General features: G+C 34.4%; 1 protein-coding gene across 2 annotated transcripts in view; it reads left to right on the top strand.

Annotated features, from left to right (window-relative positions):
* ANKRD13C (ankyrin repeat domain 13C) overlaps positions 1-24,214 on the top strand; it is a 78,438-nt gene that overhangs the window by 11,080 nt on the left and 43,144 nt on the right. Inside the window, exons 2-3 of one of the 2 annotated variants that reach the window (XM_022581102.3) lie at positions 13,437-13,478; positions 22,569-22,673. In XM_022581102.3, coding sequence (XP_022436810.1) covers positions 13,437-13,478; positions 22,569-22,673 — 147 coding nt within the window. The remainder of the gene's footprint in view (positions 1-13,436; positions 13,479-22,568; positions 22,674-24,214) is intronic. The other variant, XM_089921116.1, reaches the window with a different exon arrangement.

The raw sequence follows: 24,214 nt of genomic DNA on the forward strand, positions 1-24,214 counted from the left end.
ATCATTTTCCACTTCCCACCTGGCCATCTAGTAAATCACATCATTTAGCTATCCAGTTCTCAAGTGTCAATCACTGGGATCATTCTTTGTCTTACCCCCTCTTTTTACCCATACATGTCTAATTAACAAGTTATTTTGAATCAGTCTACTTTCTGTCTCCACTGCTACCACTTTGAGACCAACCAATTTTTATTATCTTTTCCCTGGAATACTGCACCAGACTCATAACTAGTCTCCCTATGTCCCCTTCCATTCCATTCTCTGTATGTTAAGAATAGTGATCTTAAAATGTAATTGGTATCATGTCATGTCCCTACTCAAGGTCCTTTAATGCCTTCTCCACTTAAAAGTAAGTTCATATTTTTTACCATATGTTATAGAACCCTGCATGATCTAGCCTTTTCTTACTTCTCTGATATAATCTTTTACCAATCCCTCCTTTTTTTCTATGTCTGGCCATACTTATTTTCTTTCAGTTCCTTGAACATGCCAGGTTATTTCTGGCCTCTGTCTGGAAAGCATTTCTTCTCATTCTTTGATTTCATAGTTCTTACTTAGCTTTTAGATCTCATTTTAGAGAGATTTTCCTGACTTAAATATCAAAAAGTATGTCTGTCCTTATTATTTTCAGCCTTAGCCTTTTATTTTTCTCAACACTTACAATCTATTTTGTTTCATTTTATATTTCTCTTTCTTTTATGAATATAAATTACACGAGGGCAAGAATTATTTCTAGGTTATTAATGGTTGAATCTCTAGTGTCTAGCACTATGCCTAGCACATGGTGATCCTCAGTAAATATTTATTGAATGGAAATGAATGGATTTTCCTTCTGGGTAAAATGTTGGAGAAATAACAGAACCTACGAACTCCTTCTAACTTTGTATTAAAATACAATGATAACTCTAGAATCAAGTAAACTAGATAATGAGAGAAATTTTTAATAATAGTAATGTAGTGTGATTAAATATAGAAATTATATTGATGAATGACAGGTGTTCTTTCCTGTCACCTGTAATGTGACATGAAACCCTTAGTGATTAGAGCATTGGTCTACAAACATTTCATTAAAGGGCAAGATAGTGAATATTATAGGCTTGCAGGCCATACCATTTGTTGCATGAAAGTAGCCATAGACAATTCATAAACAATCAGCATGTGGCTGTGTTCCAGTAAAACTTTACGTCATGTCCCTGAATTAGAGGATGAAGAAGTTTCTAATATGGAAAACAGATGGCAGGAGCAAGTATGTGCTCGACAGCAAGCTTACCCTTTCTTCTTGCCTTCGTTTATTGTTATCATTAAGACTTATAACAGTAGAAAAAAAATAAAACTTTTTCTGGTACCTTATTTTGAATAGAGAAATTCACACTAAAGAAGCAAGTGGGCAAGAGAGCTTATTTTAGTTGAGAGCTAGACTAACCTTGGTGATGGTTGTTAAGGAACAATAAATCCAGTGAAAAGGCCTTTTTAAGGAAGACTTTTTCTTTTAAAATTATTAGGAGAGTGAATAAGTTTTTACTTATCGGCCACCTATCTCTTATTTATCTTTAAACAGCTTTATTCTGATATAATTCCTTTAGCATGCAGTTGAACCATTTAAAGTGTACAATGAAATGGTTTTTGGTATATTTAGAGTTGTGCAACCATTACCACAATCACTTTGAGAACATTTTTATCACCTTAAAAAGAAATCATGTATTTTTTTTACCTTTCACTGCCCCCCACTCCATTTCCTCCAGCCCTAGACAATCTCTAATCTACTTTCTGTCTCTTTAGATTTTATTATTCTAGACACTTCACGTAAATGGAAATCACACAATCTGTGGTCTTTCACTTAGCACATTGTTTTTTAAGGTTCATTCATGTTGTAGCATGTATCACTATTTCATTCCTTTTTATTGCCGATTAAGATTACATTGTATGGATGTACCTCATTTTGTTTGCACATTCATCAATTAATGGACATCTGAGTTGTTTCTACTTTTTGGCTATTATGAGTAATGCTGCTATGAACACTTGTATATAAGTTTTTGTGTGGACATGTTTTCATTTTCTTGGGTATATATCTTTTGCTGGGCCATGTGATAAGTCTGTGTTTACCATTTTGAGGAACTACCAAACTGTTCTGCAAAGTGGTTGCACTATTTTACTGGCCCAACAGCAGTGTTTGAGGATTTCAGTTTTTCCTCCTTTCCAGCACTTGTTATAGCCATCCTAGTGAGCATAAAGTTGTGTCTCCTTATGGTTTTGATTTGTATTTTCTTAATGGCTAATGATTTTGAGCATCTTTTCATGTGCTTTTTGGCCATTTGTATATCTTATTTGGAGAAATGGCTATTCATATATTCCCATTTTTAAATTGGGTTGTCTTTTTTTTTTTTTTTTTTTGCGGTACGCGGGCCTCTCACCGCTGCGGCCTCTCCCGTTGCGGAGCACAGGCTCCGGACGCACAGGCTCAGCGGCCATGGCTCACGGGCCCAGCCACTCTGCGGCATGTGGGATCCTCCCGGACTGGGGCACGAACCCGTGTCCCCTGCATCGGCAGGTGGACTCTGAACCACTGCGCCACCAGGGAAGCCCGGGTTGTCTTTTTATTATTTAGTTTTAAGAGTTTATTTAGAGTATTAGAGTCTCATAGGAAAGTGCTTAAATATCAGCTTGTTCTTTTAGCTTCAGAGTGTAGAGGAGTTTCTGCTATTTATTCTCTTGAATGTTGAGAGGATAGTGAGGGCAATATGCTTGTCCTTTCCCATATTAGATCTGAATAAATCATTTCAGGATGGATGAGCAGAAAAAGAAAATCCATTTGAGAGTCTTTGGAAAACAGTTATTATAAAAGAAGCATCATTATAAGTATCCTGAAGATACTGTTAGGAATACTATAAGAAATAGAAGAAAAGTTTAGAAAATAATTGCCTTGTTTTTCAGTAACACATAAAACAGTTTGTTTCTTTAATACTGTTAAATAGTGATGTGAAGAAAACAGTCCAAATTATGAAGATACTATGGAAATTTAAAAAAATATAGTCACTGCATTAAAATGATCTAAATTGAGTACAGAAAGTAAAGTTTTGACAGTAAAGAAAATTGAATGAGTGATGTACAAAAATAATTTGAAAACAAGGACTGTAGAGGAAAAGGAGACAGATTAAAAGAATGAAGGACAAGTTATAAATGTGGACTTTACATGTGTGGATTGTATTCTATGAATAATATGAATTTCTAGAGAATAAAACAGAAGAAATGGATCAGAGGCAACACCCAAAGCTATAAATAAAGAAGAAAATTTTTTTTATCTAAACTTTGTTCTGATTCCAAAGTTAGAGCTCATAATTTGTTCCGGGGAAAATTAATGAAAAGAGATCTGCATATCTTCACACTATTTTTTTTTTTTTTTAATTGTCCAAGCAGCGTGGCTTGTGGGATCTTAGTTCCCCCGACGAGGGATTAGACCCAGGCCCTCGGCAGTGAAAGTGCAGAGTCCTAACCACTGGACTGCCAGGGAATTCCCTCTTGGTGCTATTTTAAAATTGAATGATTCCTACATATATACAAGTAAAAAGCACAGATTACTATAATATTGAACTAAAATGTATATCAATTTGGCCTCAGACTTCGCCAATGTTAGAACATACTTGATATACCATCTGCCAACTGTAGAATTCTTTCTAGCCAAATATTCATTTGTGAAAGCAATAGTAACATTCTAGAAAATAGACCAACCATCATGATATCATTCCTGAAAAATATTATTCAAAGAAGTATCTCAGATTGGAAGGGTTAAATGACTAACCCAAGAAAGGAGATGTGTCCGAAAAGGACTGATAATGAATTTTAAACCAGTTAAATATACCATAGATCAGTCTAATAATTAAAGCAAATATGATTATAATCCTGAGAGCAAATTTCCAACCCCCCCCAAAAAAAACCCCCAAAAAACACTTTTGCTTCAAATTTTGAAAGACATGTAATCTATAATGGGTAAGGAAATGGTTTATAACCACTGATTAAATTAGTGAAACAAAAATGGAGCCAGAGGAGACATAAAAGTACTGAACTCTTTATAATTGCATCAAAAAGAATAAAATACCTAGGAATAAACATACTTAAAGAGGTTAAAGACCTGTACTAGGAAAGCTATAAGACACTGATGAAAGAAATTGAAGACGACACAGATGGAAAGATATACCATGTTCATGGATTGGAAGAATTAATATTGCTGAAATGGCTATACCACCCAAAGCAGTCTACAGACTCAGTGCAATCCCTATCAAAATACTAAGGGCATTTTTCACAGAGCTAGAATGAATAATTCTAAAATTTGTATGGAAACACAAAAGACCCTGATTAGCAAAGGCAATCTTGAGAAAGAAGAACAGAGCTGGAGGGATCATGCTCCCTGACTTCAAACTGTACTACAAAGCTACAGTAACCAAAACAGTATGGTACTGGCACAAAAACAGACACGTAGATCAATGGAAGAGAATAGAGGGCCCAGAAATAAACCCACGAACATATGGTCAGTTAATCTATGACTTTGTCATAGGAGGCAAGAATATACAATGGAGAAAAGACAGTCTCTTTAATAATTGATGCTGGGAAAACTGGACAGCTACATGTCAAAGAATGAAATTAGAACATTCTCTAACACCATATACAAAAATAAAGTCAAAATGGATTAAAGACGTAAATGTAAGAACAGAAATCATAAAGCTTCTCAGAAGAAAACATAGGCAGACACTCTTTGACATAAATAGTAGCAAAATTTTTTGGATCTGTCTCCTAAAGCAAAGGAAAAAAAAGCAAAAATAAACAAACAGGACCTAATTAAACCTGAAAGCATTTGCATAGCAAAGGAAACCACTGACAAAAATGAAACGGCAACCTATGGAATGGGAGAAAATATTTGCAAATGATCTGATCAACGAGGGGTTAATATCCAAAATATATAAACAACTCATATAACTCAACGTCAAAAAAAAACCCAGTTGAAAAATGAGACAGAAGACCTGAATAGACAGTTTTCCAAAGAAGACATACAGATTGTTAACAGGCACATGAAAAGATGTTCAACATTGTTTAATCATCAGAGAAATGCAAATTAAAATCACAATGAGATATCACCTCACACCTGTCAGAATGGCTGTCATCAAAAGGAACACAAATAACAAAACAACTATACTCCAATAAAAATTAATTTAAAAAAACACAAATAACAAATGTTGACGAGGATATGGAGAAAAGGGAACCCTAGTACCCAGTTGGTAGGAATGCAAATTGGTGCAGCCACCATGGAAAACAGTATGGAGTTTTCTCTAAAAACTAAAAATAGAACTATCATATGACCCAGCAATTCCTCTCTTGGGTATTTATCTGAAAAAAGCTGAAAACACTAATTCAGAAAGATACATGCACCCCAATGTTCATAGCAACATTCTTTACAATTGCCAAGATATGGAAGCGACCTAAGTGTCCATCAGCAGATGAATGGATAAAGAAGATGTGGTTTACATACAATGGAGTATTACTCAGCCATAAAAAAGAATGGAATTTTGCCATTTGTAACAACATTGATGAACTTGGAGGGTATTGTGCTAAGTGAAATAAGTCAGACAGAGAAAGACAAATACTATATGATATTACTTATATGTGGAATATAAAAAGTAAAATAGACTAGTGAATATAACAAAAAAGAAACAGTCACAGATATACAGAAGAGTTGCAGATATAGATATGGGGAGAGGGAAAGGGGGACAAGAAGAGGGTAGTGGATTAAGAGGTACAGACTACCATGTATAAAATAAATAGGCTACAAGGATAATAATACAGGGAATATAGCCAATATTTTTTAATAACTATAAATGGAATATAACCTTTAAAATTGTGAATCATTGTGTTATACACCAACTATACCTCAGTAAAAAAGAAAAAGTCCAGACCTCTTCATTTGTTGTAATGGGAATCAAAAGTATAGTTTACTTTTTTACTTTGAGTGTTAGATAAGTATGAGTTTAAAAATGTGTTCTAGGACTTCCCTGGTGGCACAGTGGTTAAGAATCCGCCTGCCAATGCAGGGGACACGGGTTCGGGCCCTGGGAAGATCCCACATGCCGTGGAGCAACTAAGCCCGTGCGCCACAACTACTGAGCCTGCGCTCTAGAGCCCACGAGCCACAACGACTGAGCCCACGTGCCACAACTATTGAAGCCCGCACGCCTAGAGCCCGTGCTCCAAAACAAAGAGAAACCACCACAGTGAGAAGCCCGTGCACCACAACGAAGAGTAGCCCCTGCTCACTGAAACTATAGAAAGCCTGCACGCAGCAACGAAGACCCAGTGCAGCCAAAAATAAATAAATAAATTTATTAAAAAAAAAAGGGTGGTTCTAAAAAGTTAGTTTGCTATAAATAGAATTTAAAATCTATCTATAATCTGTTATTGTGGAAGATGAATTTTAAAAGTCCAAATTAAAAAAAAAAAAGTAGGAAAGCATAGCCACAGGACTTAAAAAACAGAAATCTCCAAAAGTATGATTGTGTCAAATAAAGCTTTATATTCCCATATTGTGTTAGTAATGATTCTTGGATTTACAAGTGATAGAAACTCATTGCAAACTAGCTTAAGCCCCAAAGTATTTATTGATTCATATAACTGAAGATGATAGGGTAGGAGACAATAGTGACATGATTGTATCCAGATTTCCTGCAGTATCATCAGGACTTTTGTTGGCGGTGGGGCGGGTATTGTACGATTTTTTAGATCTGGTGTTATGTAGAATTTAATTCTTCCCTCTTGCAGTTGGGCTTTCTTCTATGTCAGAGTTTTTCAACCTCTACACTTGACATTTTGTGCTGGATGATTCTGTGTGGTGGGAACCTATCCTGTGCACTATAGGTATTTAGTAGCATCCCTGGCCTCTACCTTCTAGATGCCATTAGCACCCCCCACTCCCCAGTTTTGACAACCAAAAATGTGCCAGACATTGCCATATATTCTCTGGGGGATAAAATTGTCCCTGATTCAGACCCGCTAATCTATATGGTAGAGACTATGCAGTCTCATACTCAGAACCTTAAAGTACTAAGGTTCCAATGGCAAGAGACAGTTTTCCTCACTGGCTCAAGTACAAAAAGAAAATGCAGAAAAGAACCTTGACCCAGGTGGGAATTGTGCCCTTCCCTGAAACTATTTTCTAATTAGGTATCAGACTAGTTGGGTTTGTGTCATGTGTCTTCCCTGGTTCATGTACTTAAGGTATGGCATTTGTTACTAAGAGAAAGGAGTAGTGAAGAAATTCCAAAAGTAACAACGATGACATCTACTAACTAAAAGGGAAGAAAAGGACTTTCACACATACTTGAAGGAGAATAGTGAAAAAGGGAAATTTTGTTGTTGAGTCAATGGTAAAGAAAAGAAAGCTATGAATCCTCAAGATTAATTGCTGATAAAATTGAATTTGAGGTAAAAATGATTTAAAAGTGCTAAGAGAGTAATTATATTTTGATAGAAGTTATGATCATTAGCACTCATAAAAGTATTGCATCTTTATGCACTAATCAAGAGTATAAAAAAATAGAAAGCAAATTATTAACAAAGATGGAGAAAAGTTAACACTTAAAATCAAAGTAGAACTTCTGCCTCTAGTAATGATGAACTAGATAATGAGGACAACTCTTCTTTAGAAGGCAATAAGAATAAAATATTCTACTTTAAGGACATTGGAGATCTAATGAGGTAGGAAGGGATACTGGGCCAAGATCTGGCAGAAGATGGAAATCCAAAGATGCAAACCTAAGATTTGAGGTTACTTTTCCCCAGCAGCTTTTGTGAATCCAGAAGAAGCAGTTAAGAGGCTGAGCAGTACTTTTGACAGCCTTGGTGAGCTAAGAGGATAAAAGATGGAGGTCAGGGCCCACCAGGTGTGGGGTATCTCTTAAACATGCTGCTTTTGGGGATGGAAACTTGAAGAGCTGCAGCTTAGGAATAAGGTTGAACTGCAGGTAAATCAGCTCTGATATAGGTTGAAGCATAGCTTTGAGTCATTTGTGAGGGCCGGAAAAAAAATGTCAATCCCTGGATTAGTCTAGTACCCCCAGCCACATGTCAGAAGCAAATAAAAGTCTCTGTAGAATTTGTTTCTTAGGCTTCAAGATTTTTGCAGAAGGAGTTAATTAAATATGTTCAGCATACAATTAAAGATGACCAGCATTATAGGGAAACTAGACAACATGAATGAGGACCAGAGAGAAGCAATAAGAGAAACAGAGCCATCAGAGCTTCATTTATTGTAATTATTACTAGACAGACTTTATTTTTTATTTATTTACTTACTTAATAGAAGTATAGTTGATTTACAATGTTGTGTTAGTTTCTGGTGTGCAGCAAAGTGATTCAGTTATACATATATATATATTCCTTTTCAGATTTTTTTCCATTGTAGTTTATTACAAGATATTGAGTATAGCTCTCTGTGCTATACAGTAGGACCTTGTTGTTTATCTATTTTATATATAGTAGTTTGTATGGACAGAGACTTTAAATAACAATGTTTATTATGTTCTTGGGGGATGAGAGACAAGTTTGAATATTTTAGTGGAGAACTGGAAATTATGAAAATTGAGCTAACATATTTGGAAAATAATTCAATAGAAATTCTCAAATGGAAATATATAATAACTGAATTAAAAACTAAATAAATGGGCTTAATACAGTTTAGATCCTGAAGAAGACAGAACTCATGATCTTGGAAATATGTCAGGAGAAAATATCTACAATGAAAAAGGGAAAGAAATTTTTTAAAAATTAAAAATGGTAAGAGTAGTTCTATGTTAATTGAACCCCAGGAGAGAAGAGAGAGAATATGGGGCTAAAGCAATATTTGAGGAGACAGTTGCTGAGAATTTTCCAAAATTGATGAAAGACACCAATTCAGAGATTTAACAAGTCCAACCCAAGTAGAATAAAAAAAGGATTCCACATTGGAGTGAAATGGCTGAAAAAAAAACCTTAAATGCAGCCAGAGAAGTCACATTACTTTAAAAGGATCAGTAGAAATTCCTACAGCTGACTTCTCAACAAAAAAGAAAACCATAAGACTACATAGAATACTGAAGAAAATAACAGCCAATCAAGAATTATATACCCTGTACAATATCCTTTGAAGTTGAATAAACATTTACAATCAAAAACCTAAGATAATTCACTTATCAGACCACCACTAAAAGAAATACTGAAGGATGTGTTTCAGATAGAAGAAAAATGATTCTAATGGAAGGCTAGAGAGGTAGGAAGGAATGAAGAGCAACAAAAGTGGTAAGAAATCTTAAATGAATATTGATTCTATAAGGTACAAATAAAGACTCATGGCACTAGATAACAGCATATAAATCTGGATGGAGGGAATGAAGTTAGTGTTCTAAGGTCAATGACTTGCTCTCAAGAAGGGAATGTGCCATTTAACATTAGACTTTGATAAATCAAGGATGCATATTGTAAACTCTAGAGCTGTGCTGTCTAATAGAAAGCCAATGCAAGCCACATTTATAACTAAGTTTTTTAATAGCCACATAAAATAGAAGTAGGTGAAATTAATTTTACTACTACATTTTATTTAACCCAAAATATCCAAAACATTATTTTAACATGATGATCAATATAAAACATTACTGAGATATTTTACATTCTTGTTTTTCATACTAAGTCTTCAAAATCCCACTTATGGCACATCTCAGTTCAGACTAGCCACATTTCAAATACTCGGTAACCACATGTAGCTACCATATGGGACAGTGCATCTCTAGGATAACTACTAAAAGAATAGTAAAATAAAAAAAATATATACCTTCCATCCACAGATAAAAATCCAAAATGGAATAATGAAAATAATCAATTTAGAAGAAGGTAAGAAAGATGAGAAAAAGGAACATGGAACCAGCAGGACAAATAGAAAGCACAAAGCTGGATGGTAGATTGAACTCCAATAATATCAGTAAGTATAACATATGAGGCTGGATTAAATGCTCTGGTTAAAAGACAAATATTATCTTACTGTATGAAAAAACACCCAACTACATACAGTTGGAAACACATCTGAAATATAACAACATTGAAAGTGAGAGGAGTGAAAAATATATTCCATGTAAATATCAATCAAAAAATTTGGAATAGTTATATTAACATCATAGTAGGTTTTAAAGCAGAAAACATCTGAGATAAAGAGAGGTGCTTCAAGATGAAAATCATTTGTTGAACTAGGAAAGTATAAGGATTTGATTTGTACTTAGTAACATAGCTGAAAATATATCAAGCAAAGTTGCTAGAAGTACAAGAAGACATAGAAACCCCCAATTACAGTGGGATATTTTTAACATTCCTCTTTCTTTAACACGCTGACAAAAAACCAGTAAGGATATAAAAGATATGAACAACACAAACTGGATCTAGTAGGTTTATATGAAATGCTGTACCCAAAACCCTTAAGATACATGTTCTTTTCAAGGTTACAGAAAACATTTACAAAAATTGACGAAACTTGACCATAAAGCAACTCTCAACATGTTTCATTGAGATTATACTGAGTCTGTTCTCTGATCACAGTGTAAGTAAACTAGAAATTATTAATAAAAAGGTAAATATACTAGGAAATGGTAAAAAAATCAAACATTTAAGAGTCCATTTCAAGAAATTAGAAAAAGAACAACTTAACTTGCTTAATTTCCCAAGTTGAGTCTATTTTACCCAAATAACATAGAAGAAAAGAAGTAATAAAAGAGCAAGAATTATTGAATTAAAACAGACATTAAGTAGCAACATGCCAAAACTTTGTTCTTTAAAAAAGTGCATAAAATTAATAAACCTCAGACTGATCAAAGAAAAAGAAAACACAAGTAACAAATGTGAATGAAAAGTGGGGCATCTGCATAAATTTTAATGTCATTAAAAAGTCATGGATATTGTGAACAAAATGTATGACAATAGGTGGCAATTTGTATGACATGGACAGAATCCCTGAAAAATTTAATTTGTCAAAATGCACACAAAAAGGAATTAGAAAACATAAGTACTCTTGTTATTATTAAAGACAATGAATCCGTAATAAAAATGTTCACTCAAAGGAAACTCCAAGGCTAGATGGTTTTACAAGTGTATTCGTGTAAACATTTAGGAAAAATAACACCAAAAGTTTTACAATTACATTACTTAATTATGGAAACATTTGAGTTTGCAACCCTTGCCTAAGGTAATGCCTGTTGCGTTTTAGTGATCAGGTTTCTGTAACTATTTGATATTTTTAAGGTTTGTTTCTATAGTCAGAACTTTTTCTTATGCCTTCATTCACGAATGCTTATTGACTATTTTGAATGTCAGATGTGTATTGGAAGCATTTCATATACATAAATGATCAAAATATGTATCTAGTTATCCTGAGGTTAATGTCTAATGAAGGAGACAGATGTTTACACAAAAAATTTAAAGTACAGTTTAGTGTGAAAAGTGCTGCAATCAAAAGATGGGTATAGAGAGCTTTGGGAGCAGTGCAGAGGGACATCTGATTGTCTAGAGAAGACTTCAGTGAATAGGTGATGTTTGAGCTAAGCCCTAAAAGGTGAGTATTAACTTGCCAGGCAGATCGGGAAGGAATATTTAGGAAGGATTAATAAAATGTGTGAATATCGAGAACCTGGCTTATTGGAGAATTTATTGTATGCAGTTCAGGTGAAATACAGGGTAAGGAAGAAAATAGGAGAAGAAAGGAAGGTAAGGACATATCTCAAGAACCTTTTATGCCATGTTAAGGATAAAATATGGACCACTTCCAGCCTTTTAAGTGTAACATGGTCAAGTTTTTGTTTTAAAATTATTATTCCAATATAGAGAGGAGATTGAAATGGGGCAAAACTTGAGGCAGGGAGACTTGAAGGTTGCAGTAGATATTCAGGTAAGGTGATGAGAACTTAAACTAGAAAAGAGGTGGGAATTAAGAATGATAATCCGAAGTAAAGGCTTTGGTTTTGGCATAGTGTTGAGCTTTTGTTTCTGGCACCAATTTGTCAACAAGTTTGTTTACTTTTTATGACTGCTTTTTGGTTTTGATAAATTGTCATAGAATGTGAATGCAAACTTATGAAAATAGTTCAATATTTAGAAAAGGTGGAAGACGATCTTATTCTAGACCAATAAAATTGGAAATTGATACTTAATACATGTGGATTTCTTTTCTTGTTTTCTGGAGCTGATCAGAAACAAAATAAATGTTTAGATTAACAAGGTACTGTTTTTAGTAAAACAGAAAATGTGTATCTTCTACAGACCCACCTAGGATTTAGCATTTTGAGACAGAAGAAATTGTTTACCTTTGCAATATACTTTTTTTTTAAATTGAAGTATAATTGTCATACATTTTATTACTTTCAAGTGTATAACAGTGATTTCATGTTTGTATATAGTGAAATGATTACCACAAGAAGTCTGGTTAATATCCATCACCATACATAATTCAAAATATTTTTTTTTCTTGTGATGAGAACTTCTAAGATCTACTCTTAGCAACTTTCTAACATGCAGTATAATAATAGTCATGCTGTATATTACATCCCTGTGGCATTTTTTTGACTGAAAGTTTGTACCTTTTGATTCTCTTCACCCCTTTCGCCTACGCTCCCATTATCCACCTTTGGCAACCACCAGTTCATTCTCAGTATATATATATATTCATATATATTTAAAAGATTCCACATATAAATGAGATAATACAATATTTGTCTTTATCTGACTTATTTCACTTAGCATAATGCCCTCAGGGTCCATCTCTGTTGTTACAGATGGCAAGATGTTATTCTTTTTTTTAATGGCTGAATAATATTCCACTGTGTGTGTGTGTGTGTGTGTGTGTGTGTACACATACACACTGATTTTCTTTATCCATTCATCTGTTGATGGACACTTTGGTTGTTTCCATATCTTGGCTGTTGTAAATAATGCTGCAATGAACATGGGGGGTGCATATATTTTTTCCAGTTAGTGTTTTCATTTTATTTATTAAAACTTGAGGACTGGGATTGGGACTTATTGATATTTATGAGCAAGGATGAGTATATATATAGTAAGGTACTTAAATTGTGTGATGAATGAACAAAGATTGATATAACAGAGAAATTAGCAGCAAAGGAATCTGACATCTGTTTGGAGAAGAAATCCCAAAAGCAAAATGGAAACATTTTACGGGAGGTAGGGGGAAGAGGAGTAAGATACCTTGTGTTTAGAAAGCATGGCATCCTCTGACCCTCACTTTGCCACATAAGCAGGATCATTTTGTGGTCACATTATTTTTGCTTAAAATTTGTCAGTGAAATTTCTGAAGGAGCTGAAAGCACCTTAAAATAATTTTTCTGATGTTTCTACACTAATTTAATTTATTTTTGCTTTTGTTTTAGGAAACACTCCTTTACATCTTGCTGTGATGTTAGGAAATAAAGGTTAGTAAATATTTTCTTTTTTTGTTTAACTTCACTCATGTATAGTCAGTTTAAATATTTTAAGATGAGTTTTACGTTTTGAGTTTTAAAAAATTCACTTGATTATTTGATGTGCTAATTGAGTTTAGGATTCAGTATATTAAAAAACACAAATACTTTCTCATTTTTCATAGCACTTTTTTCAAAGAGTTAGTGGAAGTCTTGTACTAATCTTTATGCCTTTTGAAGCTTTTTTTTTTCTTGTTGGGTTATTTTATCAAGGAAGTAGAATTTCAGGAGACTCTTGTTTCCAAATATTACGTTTTATTAATTATTGTAATACTTTTAATATTCAAAGAGTTTTATAAGATTCTTTAATATGGACTATTTTATATATCTAAACTCATAAGTCTAGATTTTTTATGGTAGATGATAATAAAAAGTTAGTACTTATTTATTCTCCAAAAAGAAAAAAGGAAAGCAACAACTCATAGACAGGTGATTTAAAAGATCTACTTTTTAAGGCTATTCCTAGATGCAATAAGTCTTAGTTATCTGGATTCCCAGTAACCCTGGAAAGTGAGGATTCCAGATAGCTGATTGGCAAGTTTTTGAGTGCTAGATTTTTAAATTTTGGATGTGTTTGATAAAAATCTTTGGAAAACATATACTCTTGAATTTTTAAACAGGCTAATTAATTTTTGTTAACACTTTTCTGATGATCTAGCTGTATCATTATGAACATCTATTATTGTTATATAGTGTAATGTGGCTGTTGCTGTAAACATTTGATCTGAATGTATGATGATCTGAAGGATGTTACTAGAACTTGCTTTGTTGAAAAAAAATTCTTTTGTTGGTTTGGTTTTAAGTTCTTGTGCTTAGGCGAAGCATATGATTTGTAGGAAATTTAATACTACATAAATTGGGGGCTCAAATCTTTATTTCTTTATTTAGTTATGTTATTTTTTTCTCCTTCTTACAAGGAAGAGACTCAGTCAAGTAACCTTTTTTTTTTTTTTTTTTTTTTTGCGGTACGCGGGCCTCTCACCGCTGGCGGCCTCTCCCGCTGCGGAGCACAGGCTCCGGACACGCAGGCCCAGCGGCCACGGCTTACGGGCCCAGCCGCTCCGCGGCACGCGGAACCACCCCCCCGCCCCAGACCGGGGCACGAACCCGCGCCGCCTGCAGCGGCAGGCGGACTCCCAACCACTACGCCACCAGGGAAGCCCAGTCAAGTAACTTTTAAGTAAAGAGAGATTCATTAAGGTGCTACATATTATAGAAATTCAAGCTATGGGGACTAGCCATGTCTCAGGAAGAGTAGTAACCAAGACAGTCTGGGAGATCAGCCATCCTTTCTCCCTTCCTCCTCCCCCTGTCCTTCCTCCCTTCCTTCCTCTCTCTCTCCCTCCTTCCCTCCTCCCCCCGCCCCCACCCCCACCCCTGCAACCTTCCTCCTTCCTTCCCTTCGGATTTGTATATCCATCTATTTGTCTGTCCAACTATCAATCATCTATCATCTGTCTCTTATGGTGCATCTGCTGTTCTTTCTTTATATATGTATATATATATAATATTCTCCCTTTTCTTGATTGACTTTTCTGTTTAGTGAAATTGACCATGACCCAAAATAACTGTTCTAGGTTCCTAAACCTTCAAGGCTTTCTGATTTCAGTGTTCTCCACCAAGTAGTTCAGTTTCTTAGGTTCCTGAATTTCTGAACAAAAAGTTTGATTGGTCTAGTTCATGTCGAGCCAAGTCACAGTGATGAGTGACTGGCAATCTCATGAATTGACTTTGGGATATATATTTACTCCTGTGAAGTTAGCTTTAGCTTGGCTGGCTGTGGGTGAGAGTTGGGAGTAGAAGAGGAAATCAGGAATACAGAGGAAGAATGTTTATCAGGAATATTGGCGGGGCAGACAATGATAGTCATCTTTAGTATAGCTACCTCGGTGAAAAGATATCAGATATAGTTAGCTAAATTTGAGTAGTTAAAACTTATGCTTTCTTTCAAAGAACATTCGATCAGAACTTTAGAAAATAACTGGAATGTATTCATTTACAATATGCTAGATGCTTTTTTTAGTGCTTTATGTATGTTTACTCATTTAACACAACAACCATGTGAGGAAGATACTATTATTATCCCTATTTTACAGATGAAAAAGTTAGCTCTGAGAAGTTAAGCAACTTTCCCAGGGTAAAGTAGCAGAGTTTTGACTTGAACTTGGAGTATCTTGTTCCAGAGCCTGGATTCCTGATTATTATGGTGAATTGCCTTTCTCTCTTTTCACTGTGAACCATTCAAAAAGGAAATGGTCTAAATCAAAGTTAGCTAACATGCATCGTGCTTCCCTCCTGTTTTCGTGGAAAATATAGTTAATTTGATGCCAAGTCTGATTGCTATTCTAAATTTAGCACTTTAGTCGTAAATATGGATTTGCCAGGATTCAAATATGAAATTAAACATATCTACCATCCTAGGTCTAAGTGTTCTAATTTTCAGTAGCGGTATTGTTAGGTTTCATCATAGGATTGTATCAGCCTATCCAAAATGTGTTTCACAGAATTAGTTTCATTGGATATTGATAAGTTTTTAGAGGAAAATAGTGTTTCCAGGTCAAATTGATTCTGAAAATAGTGAGTTAATAAGTTTTAAGCAGTTTTGTTTATTGTGGACCTTCTTAGAACTTTTGATATGCTAATATTCATTGTGACCTTCTGAATTGGAGCCTTCTGTTGGATATAGAGTCATTGTTCCCATAGTTATTTGGTATTTTCTCTTTTTCACAAGTATCTTGAGGAACTAGAGTTCTGTGGAACATATTTTGGGAAACACTTGGTTAGATGATTCAGGATCTGCAAATAATGTCAGTATTTGCTCTTCCTGAGTCTTTTTCATGTAGAGTAGGTGCAGCCATTAATATACTGATCAATTTATAATTTTCCATTTACATTTTTCCAGTTGAATACTCTTTTTTGCTTTTTTCTTTTTGACCTTTTAATATTTTTGATATTTGGTTGCATAGGAGTGAGATTGAAATATGTAGTGGAAGATAAAATATCTACCTTATACTTAATTCTGTAAAGCAATTTTACATTATACCATTGTTCAATCTGTGCCACTTTTATCTTCTCCTTTAGAGATATACTATGCCTTTAGTGACTTCACTGTTGAAGGGCACTTTCTGTTTGTATACTTGTTTGTAAACACAGTAAAAATTCCCAGGGTATTCAAATATTTGTTGACTGAATTAAAGAGAGATACCCTATGACTTATACACCTTTATTTACTTCTCTCACTCATCTTAACCTACTGAATAACCTTATTTTTCACCATTGATGTCTGATTTTTTCTGAATTTCTGAGTCTATTGACCATGTTTACCATGTTGGCTGGCAAGTTTTTCAACTATGGATTTGAATTGAAATGGAGAAAAACATACTTAAAAGATTTCAGGAATCTTGAGGTGAACTAGAAAACTAATCTTTAATTCTTATTCTTTTGGTTAGACATCAGAAAAAATTCTTCAAACCAGTTGCTGCAACTTTTAATTTATTCTCAGTTTTTTTTGGAGCTGCAGTTTTCCTTTTTTTTTCTGAAATAAGTCTAGAATTAGTATGATTTTTCACTTTCATAAGGGTCTCTCTGAATATTCTGTTTTGTTCCCAGTTGTCCTATTTATCCCATTCACTCTCTTTATATTTTGTCACCTGTATAGCTCTGGTATATTTATATGTGATTTCTGTTTATCATAATTGCATTTTGTTTAGACTCCTCAAGTCATAACTTCTTTGTGGCGCATTTGTGCATTTTTAAGCCTTACTGCCTGGTTGTTAACTACCTTTTTTTCTTATTATTCATTGTTACAGTTGCTGAGAGAAGGCATTTGATTGTTCCAGCTTTTTTGTTTTTTTTTTTTAATGTATGAGACTAGGTCAGAGATCATGGCATATCTATGATTTTCTGGCTTTTCATTAGTTGCTCATTTCTACATCAGTTGAGTTGCGATGTAAGCGAAAGGCCTGTGGCAGGGTCTGTGGCGTATGAGAAAACGGTTGACATCTTTAACGTATATATAAATCATACCAGTTCTATACCTTAGTTTATGCAATTGGTATATTGCTTTAGATACTGTTGTGCATCTTCCTTTTTAATATTTTTAAACTAATATTTTTTCTTTAATGATTTTTAGGTTATTAATACATGCTTGATGAAACAATTGAAATAATACAGTATAAAGATGTATATAAAAAGCATCATCTCTCCTACATTTTTTCTGATGTAATTAACATTAATAGCCTAGTGGGCATCCTTGCACACCTTCCTCCTTGTAATACAGGGGCTTAGTTTGTTTTTACTGAAGTTGAATCACTGCATCTAGTACTTTGCCATGTTTTTCCTTTCACTCAAAAGTTTATCATGAAATACAAAGTCTGTAGATATCTATCCATGTTCATGTTCCCCAACTTCTTTATTTATGCACACAAACACATATTTACATAAAACCCCCTGGTAGGTTTCTTTAGGAGAGTGTCCATTTTATTTATTTATGTATTTATTTATTTTTGATTCTTTTCTTTGGGGGGGAATATAATTGCCTTACAGTGTTGTGTTAGTTTCTGCTGTACAACAAAGTGAATCAGCTATACGTATACATATATCCGCATATCTCCTCCCTCTTGAGCCTCCCTCCCACCCCGCACCCCCCCAACCCCCACCGTCCCACCCCTCTAGGTCATCGCAGAGCACTGAGCTGAGCTCCCTGTGCTGTACAGCAGCTTCCTACTAGCTATCTGTTTTACACATGGTAGTGTATATATGCCAATGCTACTCTCTCAATTCGTTCCACCCTCCCTTTCTCCCTCTGTGTCCACAAGTCTGTTCTCTACTTCTGCACCTCTTTTCCTGTTCTGCAAATAGGTTCATGAGTACCATTTTTCTAGATTCCATATATATGCGCTAATATACGATATTTGTTTTTCTCTTTCTGACTTACTTCACTCTGTATGACAGACTCTAGGTTTATCCACATCACTACATATGAGCCAGTTCCGTTCCTTTTTATGGCTGAGTAATATTCCATTGTATATATGTGCCACATCATCTTTATCCATTCATCTGTCGATGGACATTTAGGTTGCTGCCATGTCCTGGCTATTGTAGATAGTGCTGCAGTGAACATTGGGGTGCATGTGTCTTTTTGAATTATGGTTTTCTCAGGGTATATGCCCAGTAGTGGGATTGCTGAGTCATAGGGTAGTTCTATTTTTAATTTTTTAAGGAACCTCCATACAGTTCTCCATAGTGGCTGTATCAATTTACATTCCCACCAACAGTGCAAAAGGGTTCACTTTTCTCCACACCCTCTCCAGCATTTATGGTTTGTAGATTTTTTGATGATGGCCATTCTGACCGGTGTGAGGTGATACCTCATTGTGGTTTTTTTTGCATTTCTCTAATAATTACTGATGTTAATTTTTTCATGTGTTTGTTGGCCATCTGTATGTCTTCTTTGGAGAAATGTCTATTTAGGTCTTCTAGAGGGTCCATTTTATTTATATATTAAAAAAAATTCTTTTTAGCTGGTCTCTCTATCATCTTCTCTCCTTATTAACCCCCTTTTCCCATTAAACATGGTAATCCGTGTTAACAGCCTGCTAGGTATTCTTCCATACTGTTCTCCATGCTTATTATTATATACAAATATGTGTGTATGTATCTAAACATACATTCATATGTGTAGTTTTTATTTATTCCTTTATAAAAACATGTGATCATAATATACTTCTCCATTGAGCAGATATATTATTTAGCAGTGCAATGTAGACATTTCTTTCAGTCTATTGGGATGACTTAAATTCATTCTTGTTTTTAATATTTGTCTTTTTTATTCATTTTTTTCTTTCAATGCTTTATTATGAATAATTTCAGATATACAGAGAAACTGAAGGATTATCACTATAAGCATTCAAATACTCTCTACCTAGCTTCAATAATTGTTCACATTTTATCATTTGCTGTATTTTTCTCTTTATCTTAGTGTTTTATATGTATATATATATATATATTTTTTACTATTTTTGCTGTAACATTTGAAAACTAGATGTAAGCATCATGACATTTTACCACCAAATACTTCAGCATGCATCTGTAAGAATAAGGACATTGTCTGTCATGACCACAATATCATTATCACACCTAAGAAAGATAATAATATTGTTATAATATCTGATATCCAATCCATATTTAAATTTCTCCAGTTGTTCGAAAAATGTCTTTTATAGGTGTTTTATATTGAATCAAGATCTGATTGGGATTCACTCATTACATTTGGTTGTTTGTTTCAGATAATCTAGAAAAGTTTGCCCACCTTTTTTCCCCCTTCCTTTGTACCTGACTTTTTGAAGTGTCTTCCCCAGTTAATTTGTAGAATGTCTCCCATCTCAGTTTTGCCTGATTATTTTCTCAAGTTATTTAACTTGTTCCTTATACTCTGTTTTTTCTATGAATCAAAAATTAAGTATCAATGCTTTATTAGATTCAGGTTAAACATTTCTGGAAAGAATACTGCAGAGGCATATGAACTTTATATTGTATCACATTAGGAAACATAATTTTAAGTTATCCCACTATTACTGCCACTAAGTTTTTTGGGGTTTTTTTGCGGTATGCGGGCCTCTCACTGTTGTGGCCTCTCCCGTTGCAGAGCGCAGGCTCAGCGGCCATGGCTCACGGGCCCAGCCGCTCCGCGGCATGTGGGATCCTCCCGGACCGGGACACGAACCCGTGTCCCTTGCATTGGCAGGCGGACTCTCAACCACTGCGCCACCAGGGAAGCCGTGCCACTAAGTTTTGATCACTTGTTTGAGATGATGATCTTCAGCTATCTCTACTGTAAAGGAACACTTTTCATTTTATTAAGTAATCTTGGGATGATACTTTAAGTAAATATCCTATTTCCCAGCACATAGCCTTTTACCTAGTGACTTTAGCATTCATTGAGGTCCTTTGCCTATATCAGTTTTTACATTGTCGTTATTGCTGATTTTCTAGTTTTATCATTTCTTCTACATTTATTAGCAGTCATTCTTCTATAAAGGAGAGCTCATTGTCCTCTCATTTTTTGATGTCATTATGGGCCTATCAATTTTTTTTTGTTTAATGTGTTGTAACTAGTCATTATTCTTTTTGATGCTCAGTTTCTCAAATTTGGCCAGTAGCTGACCATTCAGGTGGCTTCTTTGTCCTTTTGACTCTATTCTTTAAAAATGCCTGCATGTTATTAGTCCAGGGATATAGAAGCATCATACTTTAGTCAGTCATTCTCCCATGATGGATATTCATATTTGCATTATAAATAACCCTAAAATAAATATTCATGTACGTATATTCTTATATATTACTAGCAGACTTTCTTAAACACCTTTGTGAAATTTCTGTATTTATTTTACTTTATTCTGATATAATTTCCTGCTAATGTAGATATTCCTTCTATTACTAGGAATAGTGCTAAAACAGTGCCATTCTTCCTCCACCTCAGCCCACTTGTATTACAACTGTCATAACACCTTTATTTCCTTCAGAGCACTTATCATTATCTTTTTTTATTTATTAGTTTACTTAATTATATTTTAATATTGGAGCTCTCTGATAGCAAGATCTTATCTTTCTTCTCACTACTTATATCCAGGACCTAGTACTTAGAATTGGCATATAATAGGCACTTGGTAAATATTTGCTAAAAGACTGATTGAATGAATGAATCATTCATTTAGGGAATTTAGGTTGGATAGCCATCCTAAATTTCCCATGAGCCTTGGTTTCAAATGTTTTTCTGCCTGTTAATATGCTTTTTATTTTGAATTAAAAACAAATTTCCTCAATGTATACAAGTGTCTATACCTTAGACTTTTTTTTTCTTTTGTAGGAAACTTTTATTCATGTTGTCATATATTATGTTCTTATTTTAAGACTCGGTTCAGATTACCAAGTATCCTGTGTTAAATGTTGGATATGCCCCAGCCACTGGAGTTGGGAACAGTAAATACTATATAAACAAAACAATTGAAACCACACAATCCATTGATGAAGTACTATGTACATTAATTTTCCCATGAATAACTGGAAACGTTGAGAGCAATGATTTATACCCACCACCCCTGAACTTATCAGCCAAGATCCAAGAGGCCAGAGATCCCTCAGTGCTTCCTAAAATATCCAGTGTTGGGAATTCCCTGGCAGTCCAGTGGTTAGGACTCCATGCTTCTACTGCAGGGGGCGTGGGTTCGATCCCTGATCCCTGGTCCGGGAACTAATATCCTGCATGCCTCAGGACACGGCCCCCCACCCCCCAAAAAAAGGAAGAGATAAAAGAAAAATCCAGTGGTTTGGGAACTGTGTCCTGAGCATAGATTTTTCTTATATGTAATTATTCTGTCACTTGTGGCACAGTCTTCAGTGTTCCCCTTAAGGTTCAGTGGGTGACTGTGCCTGGGCTGGATGGGGAGCTTAGTATACCTTAGACTTTGTTTGATTACTAGAAGGACTGTCTGGATTTGTCCTTGTAGTCATAAACAAGTTTTTGTCCCTTTTGGGTGTTTTTCTGAAATAAACGAATTGTAAAATTTGAAAAATAAGGGTTTGTGGAAATGTTAGTGATTCTTTTTGAGAATACTTTTTTTTCCCCTGAAATAAATAATGAGCTTTCCATTTGACCTTGCAGATGTACAAATCCTCTTTTGGGTCTTATTAGATAGTAGAAATTTTTAGGTAAATTACTCTTGAGATTCTTGGGCTGTCTTTTATAGTATGGAAACATTCTCAAAATACCCTTGGGAACAATTATTAGGGAATATAATAGTTTCTTTGCAGAGAGATCCAATTTATTTTTAGGTAATAGAATAGATACTTCTTGAATCTAAGGATCTGAAATAACCTGGTTTAGATACAGAGGAATTTTAAAAATTATAATTCTCTATAGTATAGTACTTATATCATAGATCTATTATATTAACTTGATTTCTTGAATTTTTACATGAGTTTTTAATTTAGAGATTCTGAAATTTGCATGATGTTTGACGTTATCACCATTTTATGTTTCAGAATGTGCCCATTTACTTTTGGCTCACAATGCTCCAGTAAAGGTGAAAAATGCTCAGGGATGGAGCCCGCTGGCGGAAGCCATCAGTTATGGAGATAGACAGATGAGTAAGCAATATAAATTACTATTGTTGATATGTATTCTAAAACTATGAAGTGATGCATTTGAGATATTTGTCATTCAGCGTAACTTTCCATACTATAAGAAGTTTGCAGTTACTTACAAACTTATATATGAATTATTCATGACTTTATATATATATAATTACCATATATATTATATATAAATGTACCTAAGTAAAAATATATGTAGACATACAACATTATATTCGTTTCAGTAGTACAACATATTGATTATTTGTATGTATTGTGAAATGATCACCACAATAAATCTAGTTAACATCTATCACCATACATAGTTACAGTACTTCTATTTTTCTTGTGATGAGAACTTTTAAGATATACTCTTTTACAACTTTCATATATGCAGTACAGTGTTGTTAACTATAGTCAACATGCTGTACGTTGCATCCACATGACTTATTTCTTTTATAACTAGAAGTTGGTACCTTTTGACTCCCTTTATCTGTCTGTTCCCTGCACCCCATCCCTGACCGTTGGTGGCTCCAGTTCTTATCTATACTGAGACCTAGCTGTGTTTTGTCTCTCCAGGACTTACTCATAGTTTATACAGATTTTCATTGTGGTATATTTATGTTAGGGTAGTTTTAGGAATTCTATCAGACTCGGTCTTATTTTTGTAGCACATCAAAAGTTAGTTTGGAGGGAAAGAGACAGCAGTCTTTGTTGGTTTGCAGTCTTACCAGGAACTGGCAGTCTTCTTCATTTGGGTCTCAACTTTATATTTCTTTTCCCAACTCGTTAAGTAGATTACCTTCTCTTATATGTTTTCAAAGTGGTCCATTATTTTCCTTTGCGGCACTCAGCACACTTCTAAATAACTGTTCAATGTCTTTTCCCTACACTGTATCCTGATGGTATAATCTTTGTGAGGACTCAAGTCATGAGTATGTTTTCTTATTCATCCTTTCATTTCTGGCTCCTAGAACAAAGAAAATTAAAACTGCAAAGAAAATTTGAGATTAATCGAGAATTAACATTTTTCTGAAAAGTATTATATTAAGATTTTTATTTACTATAACTCTCCTGAGATGTTCAAAACTTTAAAATATTTTTTTCTTTTAAGAAAGTAATAACATTTGTTATAGAAAATTAGGAAATTATTGAAGAACAAAAGGAAATAGTTTCACCCAGAGAGTTATTATATTTTCTTCTAGTTTCTTTTTCTAGTCATGTTACTTTCCTATTTAAAACCCTTTAAAAATTCTTATTCTTAAGATGAAGACGAAAATCTCTAGCTTGGTTTATAAGATCTAGTATGATAATGTCAGTTTTTAATCTCCATCCTTATCTTGTTCTTTCCACATGGTTTCTGTATGTCAGCTCTGCTGGCTTTTCAGTTTCTTATATTCACACATCCTTCCCCTTCTGCCCCAGCTCCTTATAATTCTTCAGATCTCAGTTCAAGTACAAGGAAGCTTTCTCTGCCCGTATACTATGCCAGAATTCTACCTGTCACTTTCATTAAGCAGTAAGCTTCATTTAGAGTAGGGATTGTCTGTTTGTCT

The sequence above is a fragment of the Delphinapterus leucas genome, chromosome 1 (assembly GCF_059928025.1).
Source record: "Delphinapterus leucas isolate spDelLeu-1000000601 "Yukka" chromosome 1, BTC_Dleu_Yukka2, whole genome shotgun sequence".
NCBI classification, from domain to species: domain Eukaryota; kingdom Metazoa; phylum Chordata; class Mammalia; order Artiodactyla; family Monodontidae; genus Delphinapterus; species Delphinapterus leucas.